At 34.6% G+C, this 21991-nt stretch overlaps 1 protein-coding gene across 1 annotated transcript in view; it reads left to right on the top strand.

Annotated features, from left to right (window-relative positions):
* LOC138319016 (neuroglobin-like) overlaps positions 1-18134 on the top strand; it is a 71465-nt gene extending 53331 nt beyond the window's left edge. Inside the window, exons 2-3 of the mRNA XM_069261893.1 lie at positions 11615-11852; positions 15090-18134. Of these exons, the coding sequence (XP_069117994.1) occupies positions 11615-11852; positions 15090-15251 (400 nt within the window). The 3' untranslated portion in view covers positions 15252-18134. The remainder of the gene's footprint in view (positions 1-11614; positions 11853-15089) is intronic.
* The last annotated feature ends 3857 nt before the right edge of the window (positions 18135-21991 follow it).

Here is a 21991-nt window from a genome sequence, read left to right as displayed (position 1 = left end):
TGTAACAGCATATATATCATTCTATTACGAGGGAGCCAAAAAGGGAGATGACCAGATATATTTAAGTTTCTTTCCCCATCATTATCTGTTGCAAGAAGGAATGGTTTTAGATACAAATTTGTCTTCAACACATTAAAGTCTGCTTTATAATACTTTAGACTTATAAATGATTTATTTATCGTACAAAACTGTCTATGTGCAAATGAATAAATAAATAACCGAAAGATTCGCAATCATGCTGTGTCTGTGAATTTGATAAGAATAGGACTCACTAAAATAAGAAGCATTCGTGTCATGTGTATTCATATTGAATGATGGAAAAAAGCGTTTTTCGCATTTATAAAATCGTCATTTACAAGGTAAAATGCACCTGAGAATACACGGAAGAAAGGACGTGTAGATGTTGATCGATAGCCAAATTCAACACACTGCTCCGATCATTAGACACATTCAACGAATGCTATAAGTATTTATTTAACATCGATCGTAAAAAATCATACATCAATAATGGGCTGATTGGGAGCGGAGGAAACCCCTCCCGTCATCGGCCTGGTGACCCCTGACCTCATCACGTCTTTGTGTGGAATCAAACCCCTGCCGTCAAGGTGAAAAGTGAAGGCCTTCAATACCATTTCACGCAACCGTCTTTGTATTGCCTGAAATTGATCGATGATATATAATCGCAAGTGAATTAACCCATTCCTTTTTTGGTAATACCGCATAGAGTCAGGAGGTGGTTCAAATTCAAAATTAAACATATAAGATATCCAGATTTGTATTTAGAAGGAATAGAGTACTAGAGATATGGAAAAGACGATTTGATGCAAAAAGTTGTAAGTTATACTATTTCGTGATTTAAGTGTTTATGACTTTAAACTCACAGAATCACGAGTACGTTTACGTACTTCCTACGCAGTAGAAGATAACATACTAGGATAAACATATCTCCATCCCACTGTTCTACATTTGTCCAAATGTACTTTGATGACCCAAAACTAGGACGTGGCGTGTTGGTGGTATCCCTTAGTTTTGTTCTAACAACACCTCGCCATACGGTTTGAAATATCTTATTACGATCAACGTAATGAAAAGATAGCAAGGTGACTCTTTAGAAATAAGAGTTATCGGAAGAAGTAATTATACTACAAACACAACCTGACAAAGCTGTCAGTGTTCGCGGCACCAATTGAACAGTAACACTTGTGTCTAAGTTGTCTTATTGGATGGTGCCGCTGATTGAAACTGACAACATGAAACAAATATTGATAAACATCAGACAGAGTACTTTGTAAATACAGATCACTGACATCTTCAGTCGACACACACCGATCTGTTTTCTAGCTGTAGAGTGGTACACTGAGATGGCGCGTTTAGAGGTGTTTTAGGGATACACTTTCAAAGTCATAATGGAACCAAGAAGGTGGTGTTTGAGTTTCAACACGTGCAATAGCATCAGAGCAAATTTCACCACTTCAAATCCACTTCAGGATGATGTACAAAGACCTCATCATTTAAAGATTCTGTTGTGTTTTGGCAGGTTGCTTACTTAAAAACAGGCAAAGTATTTGAAGTGAAATTGACAAACTTGATGAAGTGGTCTGCAGTCCTTGGCACGCGTTAGAAAATATGCTACGATAGATGTACAGCTGGAGGGAACCAAACACAGCATACCTCATACATTGTAACCTCCTCTGTTACGACCAATAAGCAGCATGGACTAGGACATAAAGTTATCTACATTACAAAACATTAGTACTGCTAAATAGTGCATTGGTATGGTTACATAATACATTCGGGTAGTAATGTTGTTAAAACCGTTTAAATTGAAATGTCAATTAAGCTTTTAATTCAAAATAACAATGAGTGTATTAAAACCTAATTCAAAGACTGGTTTAAATTTAATTGCATTGTGAAAATAACAATATATTGTAGGCCCGAAACAGCTTACAGTGTACATTCGTAATTATGTTGGTGATGCTGTTTGGAGTGGCGTATAGCGATTTATACAGTATAGTTCTGTTATTATTCATACGCAGTGATGGGATCGACAACATTAACTTCACAGTGGAATGTACGATAAGGACCAAGGGAAAATAAATCAAAATGTCATTAAAATGTCTATATGGCAGGTATACAGGTGATAGAGATTCCATCGAGTACCCCGCTAAGTAAACCTGGTGGTCGGCATACCTACTTCCAATAACTGACGAGTGTAATGGTACTTAACATTACATAAGCATGCCTTGGTTGTACTTCTTATACAATTACACAAGTTATAATTATCAGGCGAAGAATGTTCCGTTTAATCAGCGTAGGAAAAGATGTTCTCCGATAAATATGTGGTCCACTAATAAACATTACAATTATAAAGATTTTTATGTTTTATTTAATTTACTTTCCTTCTTATATTGCTGTTGTCTTTAAGCTGAGAACGGCCTCGCATATTTGTAAGACCTTGAGTAGTAAGTGCACGAGCTTTTGTATTACATGTATTTTCATATCACTATCTCAACCCCTTTGATAATATACACAAGTTACAATTATCAGGCGAAAACTCTCCGATAAATAACAACTGATTATCTATTCTCCAATTTTGTCCCTTACTTAATTATAAACTAGTTGGACATTATATTTGTAGCAAAACTAAGGAAATTGGAGTATAATCTATGGAGATTTTACAGATTTTTTGCTTGTTTTGTATGCATATTTAATGATCATTAATGTCAGTTTGAGCATGAACTTCATTATTAGTGATATATCATTGTCATGTGTTGATAAAAAGCTAGTCATCACCTTCGCATGTTTATTTAGGCCACTGATAAACATAACAATTACATTTTTTATGTTTTATTTTAATTACTTTTCTTCAAATTTTGATTATTTATATATATATATAAGTAAAAAAGAACCATGTCCATGTGATGGTTTCCATATACATAAAAAGAAAACACAACTATAAAACAGTTATTTCCTCCCTAGCGTTTTCTCGGCTCATGCCGGTCTTCAGGGGTTTGAATTCTTTTATATATATATATTTTATATATATATATATATATATAAATTATTGTTTAATAAGCATAATTGTGAGACCTTGGGCATTCAGTGCACGTGCGCACAGGAAAGTTGTCGTATTTCTTCCGTTATCTTTCAATATAATTAACTCTCATTTGCTATTGAATATATATCAATTTGCTGAAAGAATGTTAAACAAGCATCATATAACGCATATAGCATTTTAAATGAGTGTTCAGTTCATATGAGATTTTATGAAAAAAGTTTTATTTTTATTTTTGTAAGCCGTGGCGAGTAAAACTTAACACTTTGAGACGAGTTTGAAATGAACATTTTTAAGATACTTTTGATCAAATTACTAAAAGTGGTGGCCGCCATCACGACGTTCTCGAAACTTAAAGTCATATCATTGACGCTGACGTCAAGTCATGGCGTCACTATGGATTTTCAGCAAATGAAAAACGATTTTGTGATACAACTCCTAAAACGAAATGTTCAAAAGCACGATCTAACTTTTAATGCATATTTGATGATGCATTGTTATAGTATAACCTTCAGAGGTTAACAACGGCAGCCCAAGACGTGCCAAGGTTTGAATGCGAAGAAAAGTCGATTATTAACAAAAACTGCCCCTGTTTTGTGTCGAACTTGTTACTCCGGGGAGGAGAGCTAGAGGTTAATGATGGGACACCTTAACCATTCAGTCACCAAGCTCCTTCAATTGTTAAAGCAAGCTTGATTCCCAATAAACGAGGAAGTATTTCTGACAGTTAGAAGTAAGACGGCTCCCTCTGCGTAATCAAATCTAAAGGTTCCTGACAGCCATGGGTGCCCATCTACAGATTTATCAATCAAACTAAATATTTAATCAATGTGTCCATCACATTGTTTTGTTTTTCACTTGTTAGAATTCAGAGTAATTGCCCAATCGGAATCCGATGTTTAAAGATCGATATTAATGACCATCTTGTTCCTCCGCCGCGACAGTCAGGAACGCAAACTAATCAGTATGTAGTAACAGTATTTCTGGCGGAAAGTCTCCTGAATGAAAATGAATTTTCTTTTTGATTTTGTAATTTTGAGGTGGCTTAACTAAAACTAGAAGTTTAAGACGTTGGTAATTGCAAAAAAGATAGGAAAACTAATCTAAACGAACACATGGTAGAGGAACTGCTAACGATCATCAGCCCGAGCACTAATCCAGATTTGTTTGTATCGTCTCATTAAGGACCAGAAGGCATCAAGCTGGAAAACCATCACACTGCTGTATCTAGGATCCGGGATTGTCATCACGAAGTGGCATGGGGTCTCATCTCATACAAACAATATACTTTCAGCATCTATTAGGCAGATCATAACAAATAAGAATGTAGTACTAGCAATCCATTTCCAGATTTTCATTATTGAATTAAACTGATTGTCAATGAATGATACGAGAGGTACTAAATCAGAAACAGTTTGGACAAGTGAGGTTCATAGCCATATTGACGGGGAAGCTAGTGCGAAACGTATGGAAACTTAACAAAGCTCTTACTGAAACACAGATAGTAAAGTTGGACGAAATGAGTCATCTTTTAGACCTTTAATAGTGTTGATGAGGTTGTAATATTGACTCTAACATTTAAAATTGTCTGAATGCTTACAGTGGTATCACCGAAAATAGGAGCCCTTTCTTGTTAAAAAAAACCCATAGATTTTCAAACATATGTCATCCTAGAAAATTTAGGCTTCAAGGTCATATACGAAGATCTTTTTGTTAATGTTTCCAAGAATTGAAAGTTCAAACTTGTGTTATAAATTTGGTATAACCTATTAATAATATATTGAGTGTAGAGGTGTATTGATGACACAAATAACATACTTCATGTATTTAAAATAGTAATGACATGCATATAAACATAACTTATATACATTTTCATTGTATTATTTCATTTTGTCCTTTGTGCTTGATATCATGTCAAAGGTTGTATAATATTGCACCATTTTACCAATAACTATCGTCTAAAGCTGCTTGTACAATAATGATATTACATTTGATAAGGAGCACTGATCTAATTTTTTCTCAGAAAACACGTTTATTTCAATATTGTGAGAACAGTACATGTGTAGTTTATGGTATGGATTTGATTAGTCAAAAGATCTCAATTTGTCACGCACATAACTTGTTTTTATTCTCAATCAACACATCTCTGTTGGACACTTACAGAGCGATGGTAGCCATCTGATAGATAGTATTGTATAGATCGGACGCATAAGTACCAGGTAGACACATTCATAATAATGATGGGTTATTTCATATATAAATGATCGAAAACGAAATTACTATATATAGCAAGCTTACATTTCAAATAATTTGATGCATTGGTCTTATCCTATATAGATAAACATATACTTCCTTTTAAACCCACGTTTAAGTTACCATTGCATTTATTATGAGAGGACGAATTGAGTTTTGTTGAGGAATACCTTCAATGTTAAAGAACGGTATAGTTCAGAAACATCTGTTAAATAAAAGTTGGGTTGTTTCATATATAAACGAAAACCACCTACCACATATATAAGTTTCAGATATCATTACTATGTCAATAAAGTGATACATTGGTTTGCTAAATATCCAATTATTACCATCAATACGTCATCAAATATTCTTAATTTGAAAACATGAACTAAGTAGCTCTTTAGCTAGACATATTTTGTAGGGACTGTATATATAGACTTAATGTATTATGTAGAAGGATTACCTAAATTATCATAATTTGAATTGAACTAACGCAGAAAGGTTTAGGATTCAACAAACGGGCTAAAGGTTTATGCCATATCACGTTTCAAAAATTAGATCTTACACATCATCACTGACAATCCAACCGAGGTCGTCTAAGATCCTTGCGGATTCGGGGTACCAAACCGCACTATAGCCGGTTCAGTAAACATTCAACATGAGCGGGCATGGATTTTGCCGGTTTATGGTACCATTTGATCACGTGACTCCTAACTCTGTCTACTAAAAAAGCTCTTTACGTCCCTGAGTGTAACATCGTATACACATTTAATAACTAGGAAATTAAACAGTGCAAGTTTATGGGCGTCATGCCAACCATGCTGAACTCTTATTTGTCTTCAGCACGTGATGATAGTCTCGCGTGATTTGATATACCATACATAAAACATATTGGGTATAGAACTTTACTAGGAGTTTTCATGATTCCCTGGATAAAGATAAACTCTTACACAATCATAATATTTCTTAACAGGATGACAATAGTCTGTAGACACACTAAGTAACTTTGTTCACATTTGGATTCGATCGTACCATTCTACATGCATGCTTTTATTGCAAAATATTTGTATGGGTTGTTATCTCGATTCCTTTCAAAGTTTGCCTGATGCTATGAAGTATTTTCTCTGAAAATTACAGGGATGATTTAGTGCTAACCGTGAGTTTAAGATTACATTGATGTTTTATTTGATGGTATTATAGGTCTGTATTGCAATACACGGTTCTAATTCACTTCCATTGATATATTCTTTATTTTCCGATTAATCACCAGAGCGCTAATTTCTATTCCTGTTTGGTTAGACTGAAACCTTTTCCTTGTTTATGCAGGCAATCCTAATTCAATATCAATCGAGGTTTTTAATGACATCAATTATATCACCGCACGTAGAACAAAGACACGGAAGTTCAGAGAGATGCATCAATGTCCTGTGGAGATCCGGAAGTATCACTGCACTAATCCCGCAACAAACGATCTCGCTGTTTTCATTCAAGTGACAGATTGCATGTTTAGAATCCTCTTTCCGGATTTCTGGAAGGTTCACTCTGACCAATTATATGAAAGTGTATTTTGAGTTTACTATGCCTGAGTTAGATTTTTTTGAGTCTGTAAATAGGTTGTTGTTTCGGAACATTTAGACTACCAAAAGATTATAGTTATATTGTTATAGATAAATTATGTTGGCTTTGACCTCACTTCGAAGGTATTGACATCGGTACCATATATTTTATATATTTCGTTTTGGATCACCAACATTACAGATAAAACCAAAAATGAGCAAATTGGATACATGCGACCGAGCCCTCCATAATACAGATAACGTATTGCTGGTCATATTTACTCTGTAAATGAGTCCAGGTCACCGTATATATATATGTATCACATATCGGAGATGTGATGTGATTTGGATTCTCTATTGTAAACTTTGTTGGTAAAAATAACGTGCTCGACCTACCAAGATATATGTTTCATTTGTACGTTTTGTCGACAATCAGTAGCTGTAGCAGACAAATTAAATTTAGTATTCCCGCGCTCAGAGTAATGCGTATTTATTATAGCCCTCCGGAAAGCTAACCCTTTGATCAGGGAGGTCCTTAATGCCCGTCATTTATAGGCAAGTTTGGCCAACTGGCCGATTAATAATAATGCAATACTTGCCTGGAGCGTTTCATTTTGAAGACGTTTATAATTTTCTTCCAAATTGGATTTCGTTTTTCCGTAAGCTGTGTCAATATTAAGTGCAGATTCCTCCAAGAGGAATTATTTCAATTTATGTCCATGTCGACTTGAGCTCCCTGCTGAATAGAAGTATTCCGATCATTAGCTGATACCCAACTGATATTTATTGGAGGTATTCAGGATACAGTGAAGTCAAACGGAGTGATAAGGATATGTTATATAAAACCACCATAAATTTGTAGGAATTTCCTAACAAATCGTACGTTATTGTCCAGCATACTTTATCGGTGTTATCTTTATTGTAGTTATGTAAAGGGCAAATGCATATTGCATGAAGTGCGTCAAAACAGCGATGTTACAACAAATGGAGCAAAAGTCATGTAAACGATTGATGGTGTTATGAGTAAAAGCACGCATTTGGTATCTAATGAAAGATTAGTTGTCGCCATGTGCTAATGTTGTTTGCATCAAATGTGTAATTAAGCCTTTAATAATACTGCAAATCATCATTTCTGTACAAAACAAAATGTATCAGACTGAAGTGCTTGTTGTGGGTGGGGGTGGGGATCCACAGAAATAGCAACCCCCAGAACTTAAAAAACAATTCCACTGATAAAAAAAACCCCTAATAGTTCTGTGCTTCATTTTGCCTGTTCATGTAATTTTGAATTTTGCCTTTTCTATAATTTTGATACCATAAACCTGGATGATACTATCACTTAAACCGATTTGATATACAGAACATAAGTGATACCATTCACTAGAACATTGTATCTCATCAGGGACAACCTTACTGAACGATGGGAATTTGCACCTTTTGATCCAAGAAGACATTTGGTAATAGTCGGATATGCTTGTAGTTTTACTTAACACCGTGCGCTTACTCAGCAAACGCTATCACTGTCAGTCCCAGAACAGCAGAACAGTTACAGGTGGGACTCTAATTCCTCAATATTCTAATCCTGTCTTCTCTTTCTGGAATCAGTTATCCCTCTCATCCTGGTAGAAAAAGAAATAACCCCAATAAATCCATTACATTAATATTTAAACGTCACATTTCCCTTAATTTAACTACAGATTACCACACTAGTCATTCTGAATGAGACAAGATTGCTGATTATCTGTAAGTGACGTGAGTATTGTGTCTTCTAACGGAGAGCTTTGGTTGTGAATATATTATAGTCCTAAGGCGACGAGTGCGTCCCCTGGGAATCAGTGCCTTTTTTATTCATTCTAATCAGAACTTTTCTCATCCTTCTGTAAGCAGTGTGTTTCACACTATATGTTCTTGTATAAGTAGCCTGAGTGAATACAGGAATATGTGATGTTCCTAGACAAATAACAGAACAATAACAACTGATTTTCCGTTCCTCGTATCGCTTTTAAGGAGAAGAATAAATCTAGGTAATATATTTAGGTAGTTTTTCAAAGAAAATTGACTGTGGAAATATCTGCTATTTGAGTGACTCTGTTGACTATGATCGGTCACCCGATGATAAACGACTCCTGAACGATGTACATCACGTCTTGTGACCTTTAAACTACATCACAGATATACAATAGTGTTTGTCACGATGCATGCCACAGTGTGCGAGAAATTGTAAGAGCAAGCTTTTGACATTGACGAATGTATGTAGGACGCCTTACTGTCCTTTGGTCATATGATTTTGCTAGGATCGTTAGTCTAGATGTTGTCTACCCTCCGCGGTAGTAGCAAAATGCATATGATGAAGAGGAGAAGTGATATTCCCTGTTCGTGTAAATATAACAAAGTTGAAAACAAGAGCATTGAATCCGTTTCTAAATTCATTTTTGTTTGCTTAACACCTCCACAATGTCCCATAATCCTAGCTTTGACATTAAATCTATTTTAACGACTTAACAGACTCTCTGAACCCTGTATAAACCGGTATCGCTCTGGACAGCTTAATATTTCAGCATTACCGTTCATACCGATGTGAAATTTGTGTCTGTCCGACCACGCTAGCGTGAAAGTAGCCATATTCTCCATGTTAAACCTCTTTGAACCTAGCACTTAGAGCATATTTAATACGAGTACAGGTTTTATCTATGCTGTTGTGGAGTGCGACTTGTCTGCCGGAAGCAGCCAGACGTTAAACCTGGATATGGTACGGTACGGTGACCCGTGCTGTTTTTACTCATATTACAGACCCTAATTATATCAGCGACGCTTTCACTTCGATCATCTCGTAGACGTTCGATTGAGATTCAATTATAAGAAACATACACGGTTGTTTTCGGGTAATAGATACTAAAATTATCATACACAACGGGGACGTGATGGCGTTACCTCAGGTATGAATACACAAAAAGACAGCTTATCGTATTTCGGCTGTGTACCTAATCATATTAGGTGCAAGTGATGCATAAACAAGCGACTAATCAATTACTACGACAGAAAATGCCACGTGAGCACCGCTTGTACTGACGGACAGGGCAAGCCTTCTTTCTGTTACAATAATACAGAACCTGTTTTATCCGTAGCGTCGTATGATTTCTCTTTTGCGTTTTCCACTCAATTATTGTGGATGTTTCAGTTTTGTCGTTTAAGTCACAATTATCACCAATATTAACTGCGATGGAAATATATCAAAACCTCTGAAAACCATTTGTTTATTTGTGCTAAATGAACATGATCAAGTATTACCAAAAACCTAAATCAAATATATTGAAATTTCAAAGTTGAAAGAACACATATCATCTTTAAAAAAACCCATGATAAATCACTAATATCAGAAGACAAAAGGGCGCAAGACATGCATACTTGAAGTTATTCAACGATTTGTACGAAGCTTTAATATTTGAAACAAAGAACTTTTTCGTGATGGGTATGTCTTAACGGCGGTCTATGAATGCATATGAAATAATTGAAAGTAATGTTGTATAAGATACCCTCCCCTCATCGTTTGATTGACCATCTGACATTGGCATATTACACAAAAAGTACTTCAAGAAAGGCACCTGGTCCCTAACTATATAAAAATCATTTGTATAACGTGGATATCACATGTACAATGGAGATGTCTTACAATTATGGTATCCAATCATTTGTCGTTGTTTTAATTTGAATTTAATTCATAAATACCAGTGTTTATCAAACACCCCCCCCCCCCCCTTAATTGTCAATTGTTCTTTGAGTATATGGTAAAAGACGAAGTCATTTGTAACATGTACGCGTTTGTAGGTGTGTAAACGTGTCTAGATTTTGTGAGGAACTGTCGACTGTCTCCTACCTCTGTCACATGAAGGGTCGCTGTGACTAAATCAGCAATACGTTGCATGCCTGTCTGTGGCGTCAGCGGTAATGTCGGAGTCACCTGAACCCGGCATCAGATTGCGACCACCAATTAGTTCCGCTTTGGCGTCCCTGTGATTAGTTGTATGGTTCCAATTTAATTTTGGGATGTTATAACTTTCGGCCACTGTCATTGTCTCGACGAACAGTTGTGTCCGGAGAAATTGCATCTTGTCAATTTTCCGTGTCTCCACTATTGGAAGTGGAAGTCATGATTAAGATCCGGATCTACGAATAATCAAATGACGACGTTAACGTAAAGCCGGAAAAGTCATGAAATGTTCTTAATGAATGTGTACTTAGTTGTTTTGTACTTTAGACTAGCGACAGGATGATAGGCCGACGACAGACTAGGCGTACCAGCGCATTCCTAACCACACATATCGATAACCTCTGCACACAAAACTGTACCACAAATCACAGAATATTTACTAAAAGTACATTTTTCTGTCAAGTGTTAGACTGGAAACATATTTCAACTTTATGTTTCAAGTTGAGTACTTGTGATATTACATTTTTAATATCAAATTCAGTTTCCTTTTATATGTCTAACTCATTTACACGGTACAAGTTAATAGCGGCAAAAATATATAAAGTGCATTGTTGATGATATTCAGCAGTACCTTTGGGATAAAATGAATAATGCAAAATCAATAAATTGTTTGCAACAGATCGAAATTCTTTAGCATAACATACCGAATTGTAGGATAATAAGTCCCAAAGCTGATATTTCCTAACTATTGTCTAGTTAAAAGGAGATTATAGCCTTTCATCAGAATTAAAGTACGAGGATTAATGTACAATCCGACTCACTCTATGTTCTATGTTTCAGACTATTTGAGACGGAGCCAGATCTGAAGCACTTATTCCCAAAGATTGTCCAAATGAACGAGCAGAACAAACTGGAGTGGGACATCGACCGTGAGATGCTTACGAAGCACGCCGTATCTGTGATGGAGGGGCTTGGTGCGGCCGTGGAAAGCCTGGACGAGTCTGAGTTCCTTAACAGTGTCCTCATTTCTATAGGACAGACGCACGTGAAACGACAAGTAAAACCCCAAATGTTAAAGGTAACCCATACTCCGTATCATTGGTAAAATAAATGAACCTGAAATAGGCATAAAAGGCATCACTTTCAGGAACTTTGTCAAATCTCAACTTTCAAAGACCTTTCCCAATCCTTAAGAATACGAGTAATAAACATCAAGCCTTAGTTCTAACAGTATGTTACATTCTTTAAATTGACAAAGAGTACTCTTACCCCAACCTTTTACATCAGAAATAAAAAAAAAAAAAAAAAAAAACAACCTTTCAACAGAATTACAAAACACATCTGGAACATAGGTATTGGTGATCAACAAAGGGAGGCAATTAGCTTTCATGAAATTGTTGCTTCGCTTGGTTGCTTTATTACCATATCTAGTAAAATTATAAAAGGATATAGTGTGTCTACCACTGCTAAAGATATTTATCTTTTTTGTTTAAATCACACACTGTTCCCTTGAACAAAACTCGGCAATGTGTAGGTAGGTTTATGTTTGTTATTCTGAATAACGAATAAATGTCTGATTTGTCTTGTTTCAAAATCCGAGTATTCCCAAATATGCATCAAATGACATAAATCAAATAGTGTTGCTCAGTGTACAGAGCTTTGTTTCTATTCATCTTTAAGTATGACGAATATGGTCTGTATGATACATGTCTGTGGTAGATAGGTACACTAATGTTTATTCGGTTTGGTGTTATACCCGAGAGGCTAGGCTGTAGGGAATTCATTACATCTATTTACTCTCATGATGTCGTTAGTAAATGTTTCAACATCAAACACAATATAGACAAATGATGTTATTTGGTACGTATTTGGCATGTTATGACGGAAAGTTAATTTCTTATTTGTTTAGAATAATGCAATTTTAGACATTTGCCATATTTACCGCCAAATAATGTCTAATTAGTATCTTATTTCAAAGATAAATTGAATGTTTTTATTTTTATTTTTATACAATTACGTAATTGTGATATCTGACAAGGTTTTGCAACTTGTTTCATGATAAATTCTATTAGTTTACATTACATTAGCCCTTGAGCTACAATAATTCCTATCCCATACGGGGAGCTTTCGAGGGTAGGTGGTTCTCCAAGCGTAATCAAATGCAACAAGATGAGCCATGCACTTTACGGGTTTGTGCTTTTTGGCCTAATGTCATTTTCGAAATAGTCACAAGGCTCCAAGATCATGAAACAATCTTAAACTTAATCTTTAGCTTAGCCAATCAAAACGATGTTACATTTTATAATGTTGTCTGTGATTGGCTATGACAACACGTTTTAGACTTAAAACCGGAGCCAAATCATTGTACCGCAAAATGGTAATGTATCAGACTATTTTATTTGCAAATCTTAATACAAATTATCTCACAAATGCTCATTTATTAGTTTCTTCAAAATTGTCAATTTTGTTTTACTAAAGAAATTCCCTATTCTTGCCACTGATTGAAAAGGATTGTAGTCCTGTTGCGTAGAAAATAAAATACCGTGACTTGATATTCTCTCTATCTTATTCAAATAAAGCTATGTTGATATACGCTGTGTTTTTATATGGATTAGGTTGAAAATCAGGAGTTTTACTCTTGCAGGTAACTGTCTTATTTATTTCAGTAATGGTGGCATTATTGGTTTAAAAGAGTTTAAGGAAGCGTTCGCTTATTACAAAATATATTTACTCCGAAACAAAGCCTTCATTTCATTGAAAGATGTGTTTTTTCGTGAAAAGATGTGTTTTCCCCGTGAAGCGATATTCAAGTCGTGTTTGAGAACGGGAGTCAGATGATTAAGAGGATTTCAGCATGATTCAGAGATCGTGAATAGAATTTAATTGGTTCCATAACACAATGGGCTATATTTGACGCGGTGTTTCTAGAAGGTGTCCAGATATAGGAATGGATTGTTTTAAACCTGAATATGAAACTACATGTACTCTTTTTTGAACTTGCATTCATTTAACATAATATTGTTTATAAAATCATCTGAAGGATCCCTAGAAAAAAATAAAAACAATGACATACAAATACATTAAAAAGAAAAAATGAAACCCTACATTAAACTAAAACAATATAAGGTACAAAATAACTCGGGGAAAAAACCTGACATAGTAAACATACATGCGCAATATTTAATCTACCGACTGAACTCTGTGACAAAGATGATTTATCAATTGTAACACCTGCTTGTTTTTATTTTCCTTGATTTGTCACAAGTCGCCTATATGGCGTGCATCACAAACTAAAGAGGCCGTTTACCACGAGTTCCAGACATTGATAAGCCGGGTTCTGTTTAAATATGGTAGCACCATCACGAACGCTCTTTATCTCACGTATGCGAGTCTTCATTGTCTTTTAAGTGATATAATGAGAATAAGATTTTAGTTTTAGGCCACGAGGCAGCGGAATACGTCATTTGTCTAGTCAAGTTATCGATGTCACGATCAAACCAGAACTACAAAATTGGATATACACTAGATTCGATCTTACAGACCAGACGCAACGTAACAGAGTTGGAATTTTTGTCGGTAAAACAAAGCATGGGTATACGGTTTTAATCTTCACTGATCATGAATATGCATAAGACTGCAACTTGCAGATCAAGTCAGATTTAGATAAGAAACAATATGCTTACACAAGGAAATAAATCCGGCGCTATAAAATACCCTTTAGTTGGATCAAGTTAAGACATGTGCCATTCCCGGAACCAATACCCGCCTAGGCACGTTTGCCAAGACATTCTGAATGCTAAATCACAATTTCCTGGTTGTTATGCAATACTAATGGTTGTAACCGTTGTGCATTTACAAAAGTAGGCATCGCAAGATATCTAATGATGCTAATGTTAAGTTTATAATCCCGTATGTATTTAAGTGATGTAAGATTTAGTGTAGATGGTAGTTTTATGGACAATCGAATGGTGAGTTCTAACTATCATAACTATAGTACCTTCATCATATCTAATAGGAACAGAGGTATTTAACAGATAGTTGTTTCATTTCTTAGTTGACAAATACATGACACATCTGGGTGTTTCAGGAATTGCAATACCATCCCAATGCTATTGAATTAATTTGAATCAAATTATAATTATTTTTGGACACTGTGAACATAATGATTTGGTAACAATATGATTGTACTCATAACACTGAAAAAAATACAGATAATTTTATGAAATGAGTAATATTTTAGCGTTATATCGCTGTCTCGAAAAAAGACATACCGCGTTTTTAAATGTGCGTTGACGGTTTTGCTGGTTTTTTTCAGAGACTTTGGCCGTCCCTGAACTATGGTTTGAAACAGGTGCTACAGTCCAAATATAATAAAGAAGTGAACGAGGCGTGGAAGAAGGTCTACCTGTACATCGTCGCTCACATGAAACGAGGCATGGAGAACCCTGACTTAGAGATGGAGTACGATCCCAGATGAGGAGGTTCAGTTCCCCATATAGTGCAACCATCATCGTAAATTGTCACCTATCAAATGGCGTTCTGTGTGTATGGTTGAAAAAAACATAAAGGCTGCATTATCAATTACGACGGCAGATCAAAGCACTGAAGCTCTAGAGACTGTTCTGTATAATGAAGAATGACTTTCGATGCCTAGATAGCGAGAGTGAGATTTTGTGGTGATATTTATTGTAAACATCAATGCAATAAATACAACATTCAAATAATCAATGTACAGGTGCGCTTTTTCAAAAGGTATCTACGTCGGTAATGGTTATTGTAAACAATGAATAAAGTGTTACTACTTAGATAATTAGGTATCATTTCCAAGTGTTTTAACACTACCCCGACCAACATAAAAGGAACAGTGTCATATGCTCTCAACTACACCTAAGTATCGCGACAATATTTCGTAAATATCATGTTGTTTTCTTTATACATTTGAGTATGTATCGTCATACATGAAGTATAAAACAAAAGTCTTACCCATCGTCAGGGCAAGCAAAATCACTTAATAATATATTTATTGTTTGCCTTTGTTGTATCCTGCTGACAAATAATGTTGCAGCTGATTGAATTATGATATGTTTGTAAATTTTGATATATGTGCGATTTCGAAAAAATATTATGACTCTTTTGTAGTCAACGAGACATATTTATTACCAGATCATAATTTTGCATAACCAATAAGAAATCAAGAATTTATCAGATTTGGATAAGAATGTGTCCTGGTTTATGGAAAAATTTATGAAATATCAACATCACTGATGACTAGTTGTCTATACACCAAAGGGTAAGTATCAAGAATAAATGTGTCTGTATGTATAGTAAAACTCGTTGTTTGGGGGTAAGAAAGTTCAATATATACATTTATTTGACTTTACAGGTCGATATCATAACATCACTCTTGTAAACATTGTAATGAGCTTGCATGCACAAACAATTTTCATGATATCGTAGTACAATCACGTGACCTCGAAGAATTAATCAATTAAATATTTTGTCTTGGGTAAATTATACACTATCTTGTAGATATATCTGAAAAATCATCTAAATTTGAATTCGTTATTAAATTGTATGATATGAATTCTTTGTTCCAAAAATGCACTATGGTTATCTATTATTTTTACGCATTTATTAGTATCGCTAGATATATTCGTGTGTGCCCTCGATTGGTTGGGTGCTCACAAAAAACAAAAACAACAAAAAAACGGTGTCCAATAAAAAAAATTGTTGCTGTTGTCTGCACAATCAGTACCTCATTTCATATAGGGCATAGTGTCATGGATTTGTTTTGGATTTAATTAAATATGTAAACCAGTCTGAATTTAAAGATGCTTCACCGCCGACAGAGCATAAACGGCACTCATTTTTTTTAATAATTGGTGTTTCATCGTGTGTATATATGTCTAATTAACACAAAAAATAATATAACATAATTCATTTTGCTTTTGGTGCATGCGAAATCAGTACTTCGTTCCATATAGGACATAGAAGCACGGAATTTTTTCGGGATGCAATTAATTATTTTTAATGTTTTTTAATCTTGAAATAAAATTAGAAGCTCAAACTTTTCAATGGTGGTAATTGTGTAAAGTAAGTAACTTTTGTAACTGAAGAAAAATACTAAATGGTCGCTCCTGTTTTTGATAGAGAAAACATACCATTTGTTAACGGTTGAGCATCTTTTTATAAATAAGCTCAAACTTCCCAATGACGGTAACAGTATGAAGTAAGTAAGTTAAGTTGCTGAAGAAAATTACTAAATCGTTTGATTCTGTTTTTAATAGAAAATAATAGCTCTAGTCGGCGGTGAAGCAGCTATATTGGATCAATTTAAACTTCTGGTGGCTATTTTTGAAATCATCAAATGGTATCGTCATGGTATCAAATTTTACATCGAGCACTTACTACATGTTGTTAATTGTTATGCGTGGAAGTCGATACGTGTTGTAACGTGCTATTTTGTTTATGGTTTTGGAATCAAAATATTCATTGAATGAAATGCAACATACTGTACATGTTTCAAATACATTTCTTTGAAGAGGACAGGTCCTTGGTGCGCAGGGAAGAATTGTGTATGCGTTCTATGGAATGTTTGGTATGTATGTGCACCATCATCTTCAGTCTGGTGAAGGCACACTGATCTATCAGAGGTAATTCGCTCCGTCAGTACTGACGGATTGAAACATAGTAACTCTTATCAATCAAAATGGATGAGAGGAAAGTAGACATATTACTCTTGACATCGAAAAGAAACTCATCATTATATTTGACCGTAAGATACAGATTCATGACCATCACATTTGCATACTTTGATATCGTAGTATAACATTGGTATCAACACTTTCATACATTAAGTCTACCGGAGGACACTATATGTAGTTTCTGTTGTAAGTTGATTCATTCTTTATACAATGCTGTATTTATTTTTATTCATCACATGTCTTCACTAATAGACTGGTGCGGGCATCATAACAAAAATAATTTTTTCAATTTCCTTTGAAAATACCTAAGACAGGAAGATGAGCAATTATCATTCAAGGTCATTTTTCTCGATACATCAACTTATCATTGTTAATTTAGAACTAATTTTGAGACAACAAAGTATTACGTTCGTGAGATAAAAGTAATATATATGGGGATAACGTTTTATATCACCTTCATATTTAGAAATAAAAGTGTGCATCTATTAGTCGCAATAAGTGAATTTTAGATATGTTGGAGTATGTTGCATTTTCAATCTGGACCAGGCTGATACTAATAAGATTAGTATTAATCAGTTGTATCATAATATATTTCTGTTCATCTTTTATCATCATAATGTCCTCAAAGAAATGAAGTAAAGTCTCTATCATTTCAACAGGCGTTTCGTTTTTTCTTCACAACTGCGCAAACGTAAAATGTTGCTTTTAAACTTTTATGATAAGATACTTGTACACTTTACTCCGATGTCGATGTAAAATTACACAATAGAGTACGTGACAAGACTCTAACACAATTCATTTATTATATCAGAAGAGTTTATATAAAGATTGTCCATAAAAAATGCAATAATATCTAAGATTGTATCAATAATTTAGTTTCAAAGAATGCATACTCTTATTTTTTGCCTTGGGGGTGCAAATTACTAGAATACGCTTACACCACTTCAGTGACAGAGTTTAACCGGATGAAAGGAAACAAATGTACTGAACATCAAATTATTTATAAAATGTTAATAGATCAGAATGCACAAAAACGCAATCTATCAAAAGAAGTCCGTGGATGTTGCGGTATGTTGTCATAGTTTTAATGAAACTGAACAGCAAAACCCTACAAATATTTAAGTTATACCGATGAATTAGTTGGTCTGTTTTCACGTTTTATCTTAAGTCCGAACAAAGACAAATTTAAAAGGAAGTGACAGATTTAAGGTTTGACAGAAACGAACGTATCGGTCCCATTTATCCCTCCAGCTGTTGGTCATTAGTTCATGACAATGAATAGAGGCTTGGTACACTTATATCACTTGTCACAAATTCTAACATTTTGGTTTCGTGTCAGTGTTACATAGTAACCGTTACCAGTACCAAGAACGATGGCTTCTATACAACTGAGAAAAAAAAGGATTTCTGACGAAGTTACAGGGAAACAAATTCATTACAACCAGCAAATTATTCAAACATTTATCAAATTTGTATCGGTCGTTTATCTGATATCTTTTAGAATACATCCGTTATGCAATAGACAGAAATGCAATCAGTTGCTGCATATTCCGGTGTCCAAATTTGGGTATCACTAATTATATTTGTCAATGCAGACATAGATTGTTTTGAAAGGTCTGTCATGACACGGTGCCAAAAAGACGAATACCAGAACAGATAGCAATTCACCAAACGTCACTATATATTACGAGAGTGACAAACAGCCTGTCGTTGTACGTGTATTATCAAATTTGTTCGTTGCGATGGAGGTTTATAAAACAAAAGAGACAATTACAAAAGATAGATGGTTCCCGTGTGACGCCGTGAAACACCTATTGATTACAAAATATCGACGATCGGGGATTCGTTTCGCTTTAATTTGTTTATGCTTCATTGATACTATATGTAATTGGATTGAATATAAAAACTGATTTGTCATCCCAATGATGACTCAAAAGAACACAAACATATATATGTGAAGACAAAATATGACTGCCGTAACTTATTTCTGTCAGGTATTGAGCGTGCTCGCTTGATTACTCTCAACAGTTCAGGGTAACTAACTCCAACAACTGCAGTCACCTACTGCGTTATCGTGAAAGGTTTGTAATATATAGATATTAAGTGATACAGTACATCTTGTTTCGGAGACAGCAAGCCGCAATAACAATCTAGTATTTCGCATGAAAAAACTGTAAATTATCGGCAATGTTCATGCTTGTGATATATAATTCCGGAAAATATTTGGCCAAACGTTTTCCTACATTTTGGATATTTGATATTCCTGGTCATAAATATTACAGAACAGCTCAGTTAAATAACCGCTTGACAAAACAAAACTGTGAAGCGTTTACATTATGCATGACTGCAAATATGACAACTTATAACACTTGTAACGCTGACAATGAAATAATACCGCCATCAATATAGCTTAAAAGCTTATACACACGCTCTGGTATTCAGTTTCAGAGATATAGATAAAAACTAATATTACTAGAAGCTTTGACATTGTAGTAATTGTATATACTTGATGCGTCTGGCATAATGTTATATATATTTCTAAATCGCATCGTTCGTATACACATTCATCATTACCTCTTTCTTTTACAGATTAAAACTTTGCACGTTTGATTGACCTAAAAATATTTTGAATTTGCTGGACTGTTCTCCTATTGAAATTGTTTTATTTTTACACCCTGTTCTAATCCTACCTAATTATATGTTTACTTTCGGAGATATGCAAACCAGATATGCAAGGTCGTAATGGTGGATTATTTTCTGTTAATTATTCGGTCTCTTCTACCCGAAGACGCCAAGACAGGATCATCTTTACTTGTCACGGAAAGGGTCATTCATAATATGATGTCATTATGTACAGGTATTGACAGGAGGCTATTATTCTCTAATTACACGTTTGAGCAAATTATAGGTGGTACTACTATTAAAAGTATCGAATTGGCTTATGGTCAGCATATATAGCATATATATATGTATTAATGGGAAAAACTGCAATAAATTTTATTATGATACAGTAAACTATGTGACAATTCAGGATTGTCAGGGACCTTGTCGTGTGTTGATATTATATAAACCGCATTCATCGTCTTTCACCGGGTTATCTAGATATAATAAGTTATTTTATGAATACAGAATACATTCAAGGGCTGATTTTGTCGAGGATTGCGTTTATTATCTTGACTAATGAACTGTTAATGGCACTATAGATTTAAGGACACCGGGGTATGCATTGTGCATTTCTTTAGATATGAAGTTAAACTAACGTCACATATAAGTAATACTCATTATTGTTTCATAACTTCCTGAACAATTATTATCATGTTTGATTTAGAATAGATGATATTTCAATTTCATTACCTTTATTTACCCCAGATAAGGCGAAAAGGTTGACTAAAAATCTTATCATATAAAGTTCTCCGACAGCAGATAAAGGTGTTAGTGAAACCATTGAATGGTTTATAATCGCAGGATTATGTAAATTATTCTCGCTGAAGATACCAGGTAAATTGATATTTTTTAAAAATCAAGAAGCGCGTGAAGCTTATTATGTAATCGTAACAGAAAATATTCAACAATTTCCGCCCATTCATTTTATTTCATATCTTTTTAGAAGAAAATGAGAAAAAGGAACGATCAAGACTATGTTTTAGACGATTTTAAAACGACACAGTATTTGTGAAAAGAAGGCAACCCTATACGCAATAATCGTGCCATCCATTGAGTTAAAACAGTGATTGTTTCAATATAGTGTGCTATCGTGCTATTATCTATCAATTCACCAAACATACCATGCATCTCTAGTTTTGCCATAATGGCTTCCCTTAATAGGTGGTTACACCAGATATAGATGATAGCATTACTTAATGATGACTGGGAAGGAAATAAACCGCATTCAATACATAGGGAATACTTAACTTACAGCTGGACATGACATACAAACCTGTTGACCCTATGCTGTTCTGATACTCCATTGTGTTATAGATTCTAGATTGGACAGCTGACATGGGCATGTCGTGAATCAGTACCTCTCGTGACCAATACATATCAGTATCAATAGATTTACAGTAGATGACCAGTGTCGCTTTTGGTTACAATGTGTTTGATCCATTACATTCAACAACACTGACAAGGAATAGTTGATATAATATCTATATCGAACTTAGTATAATTATGTGTGTATGTTTGAATATAAAAATAAGAAATTTTGGCAAAGCACTCTTCAAGTGATTTTCTCTTCCAGTGATACAAAGTACAAACCGTTTGAAATGGTGATAACATTCGAATTATTCTCAAAAGTTTATAATTTTCGAAGAAAAAAAATGAAAGGATCGAACTGATTTGTTTATTTGTTGAATTGTTTCAAGTTGTAATTGGTTTTGCACATGTGCCTTTCTCAATAGTAATCGTGTTCTGGTTCAGCATTGCTGTATATGATTATTATTTCTGACAGTGGGTACACGTCACTAGGGCGAGTCTATAATATATGGAAATCCTAAGTGTTAGAATTCAACTGGTA

This window comes from Argopecten irradians, chromosome 3 (genome assembly GCF_041381155.1).
Source record: "Argopecten irradians isolate NY chromosome 3, Ai_NY, whole genome shotgun sequence".
Taxonomy (NCBI): domain Eukaryota; kingdom Metazoa; phylum Mollusca; class Bivalvia; order Pectinida; family Pectinidae; genus Argopecten; species Argopecten irradians.
Note: the sequence above shows the minus strand (reverse complement) of the source record. Positions and strands in the feature narration are given on the sequence as shown.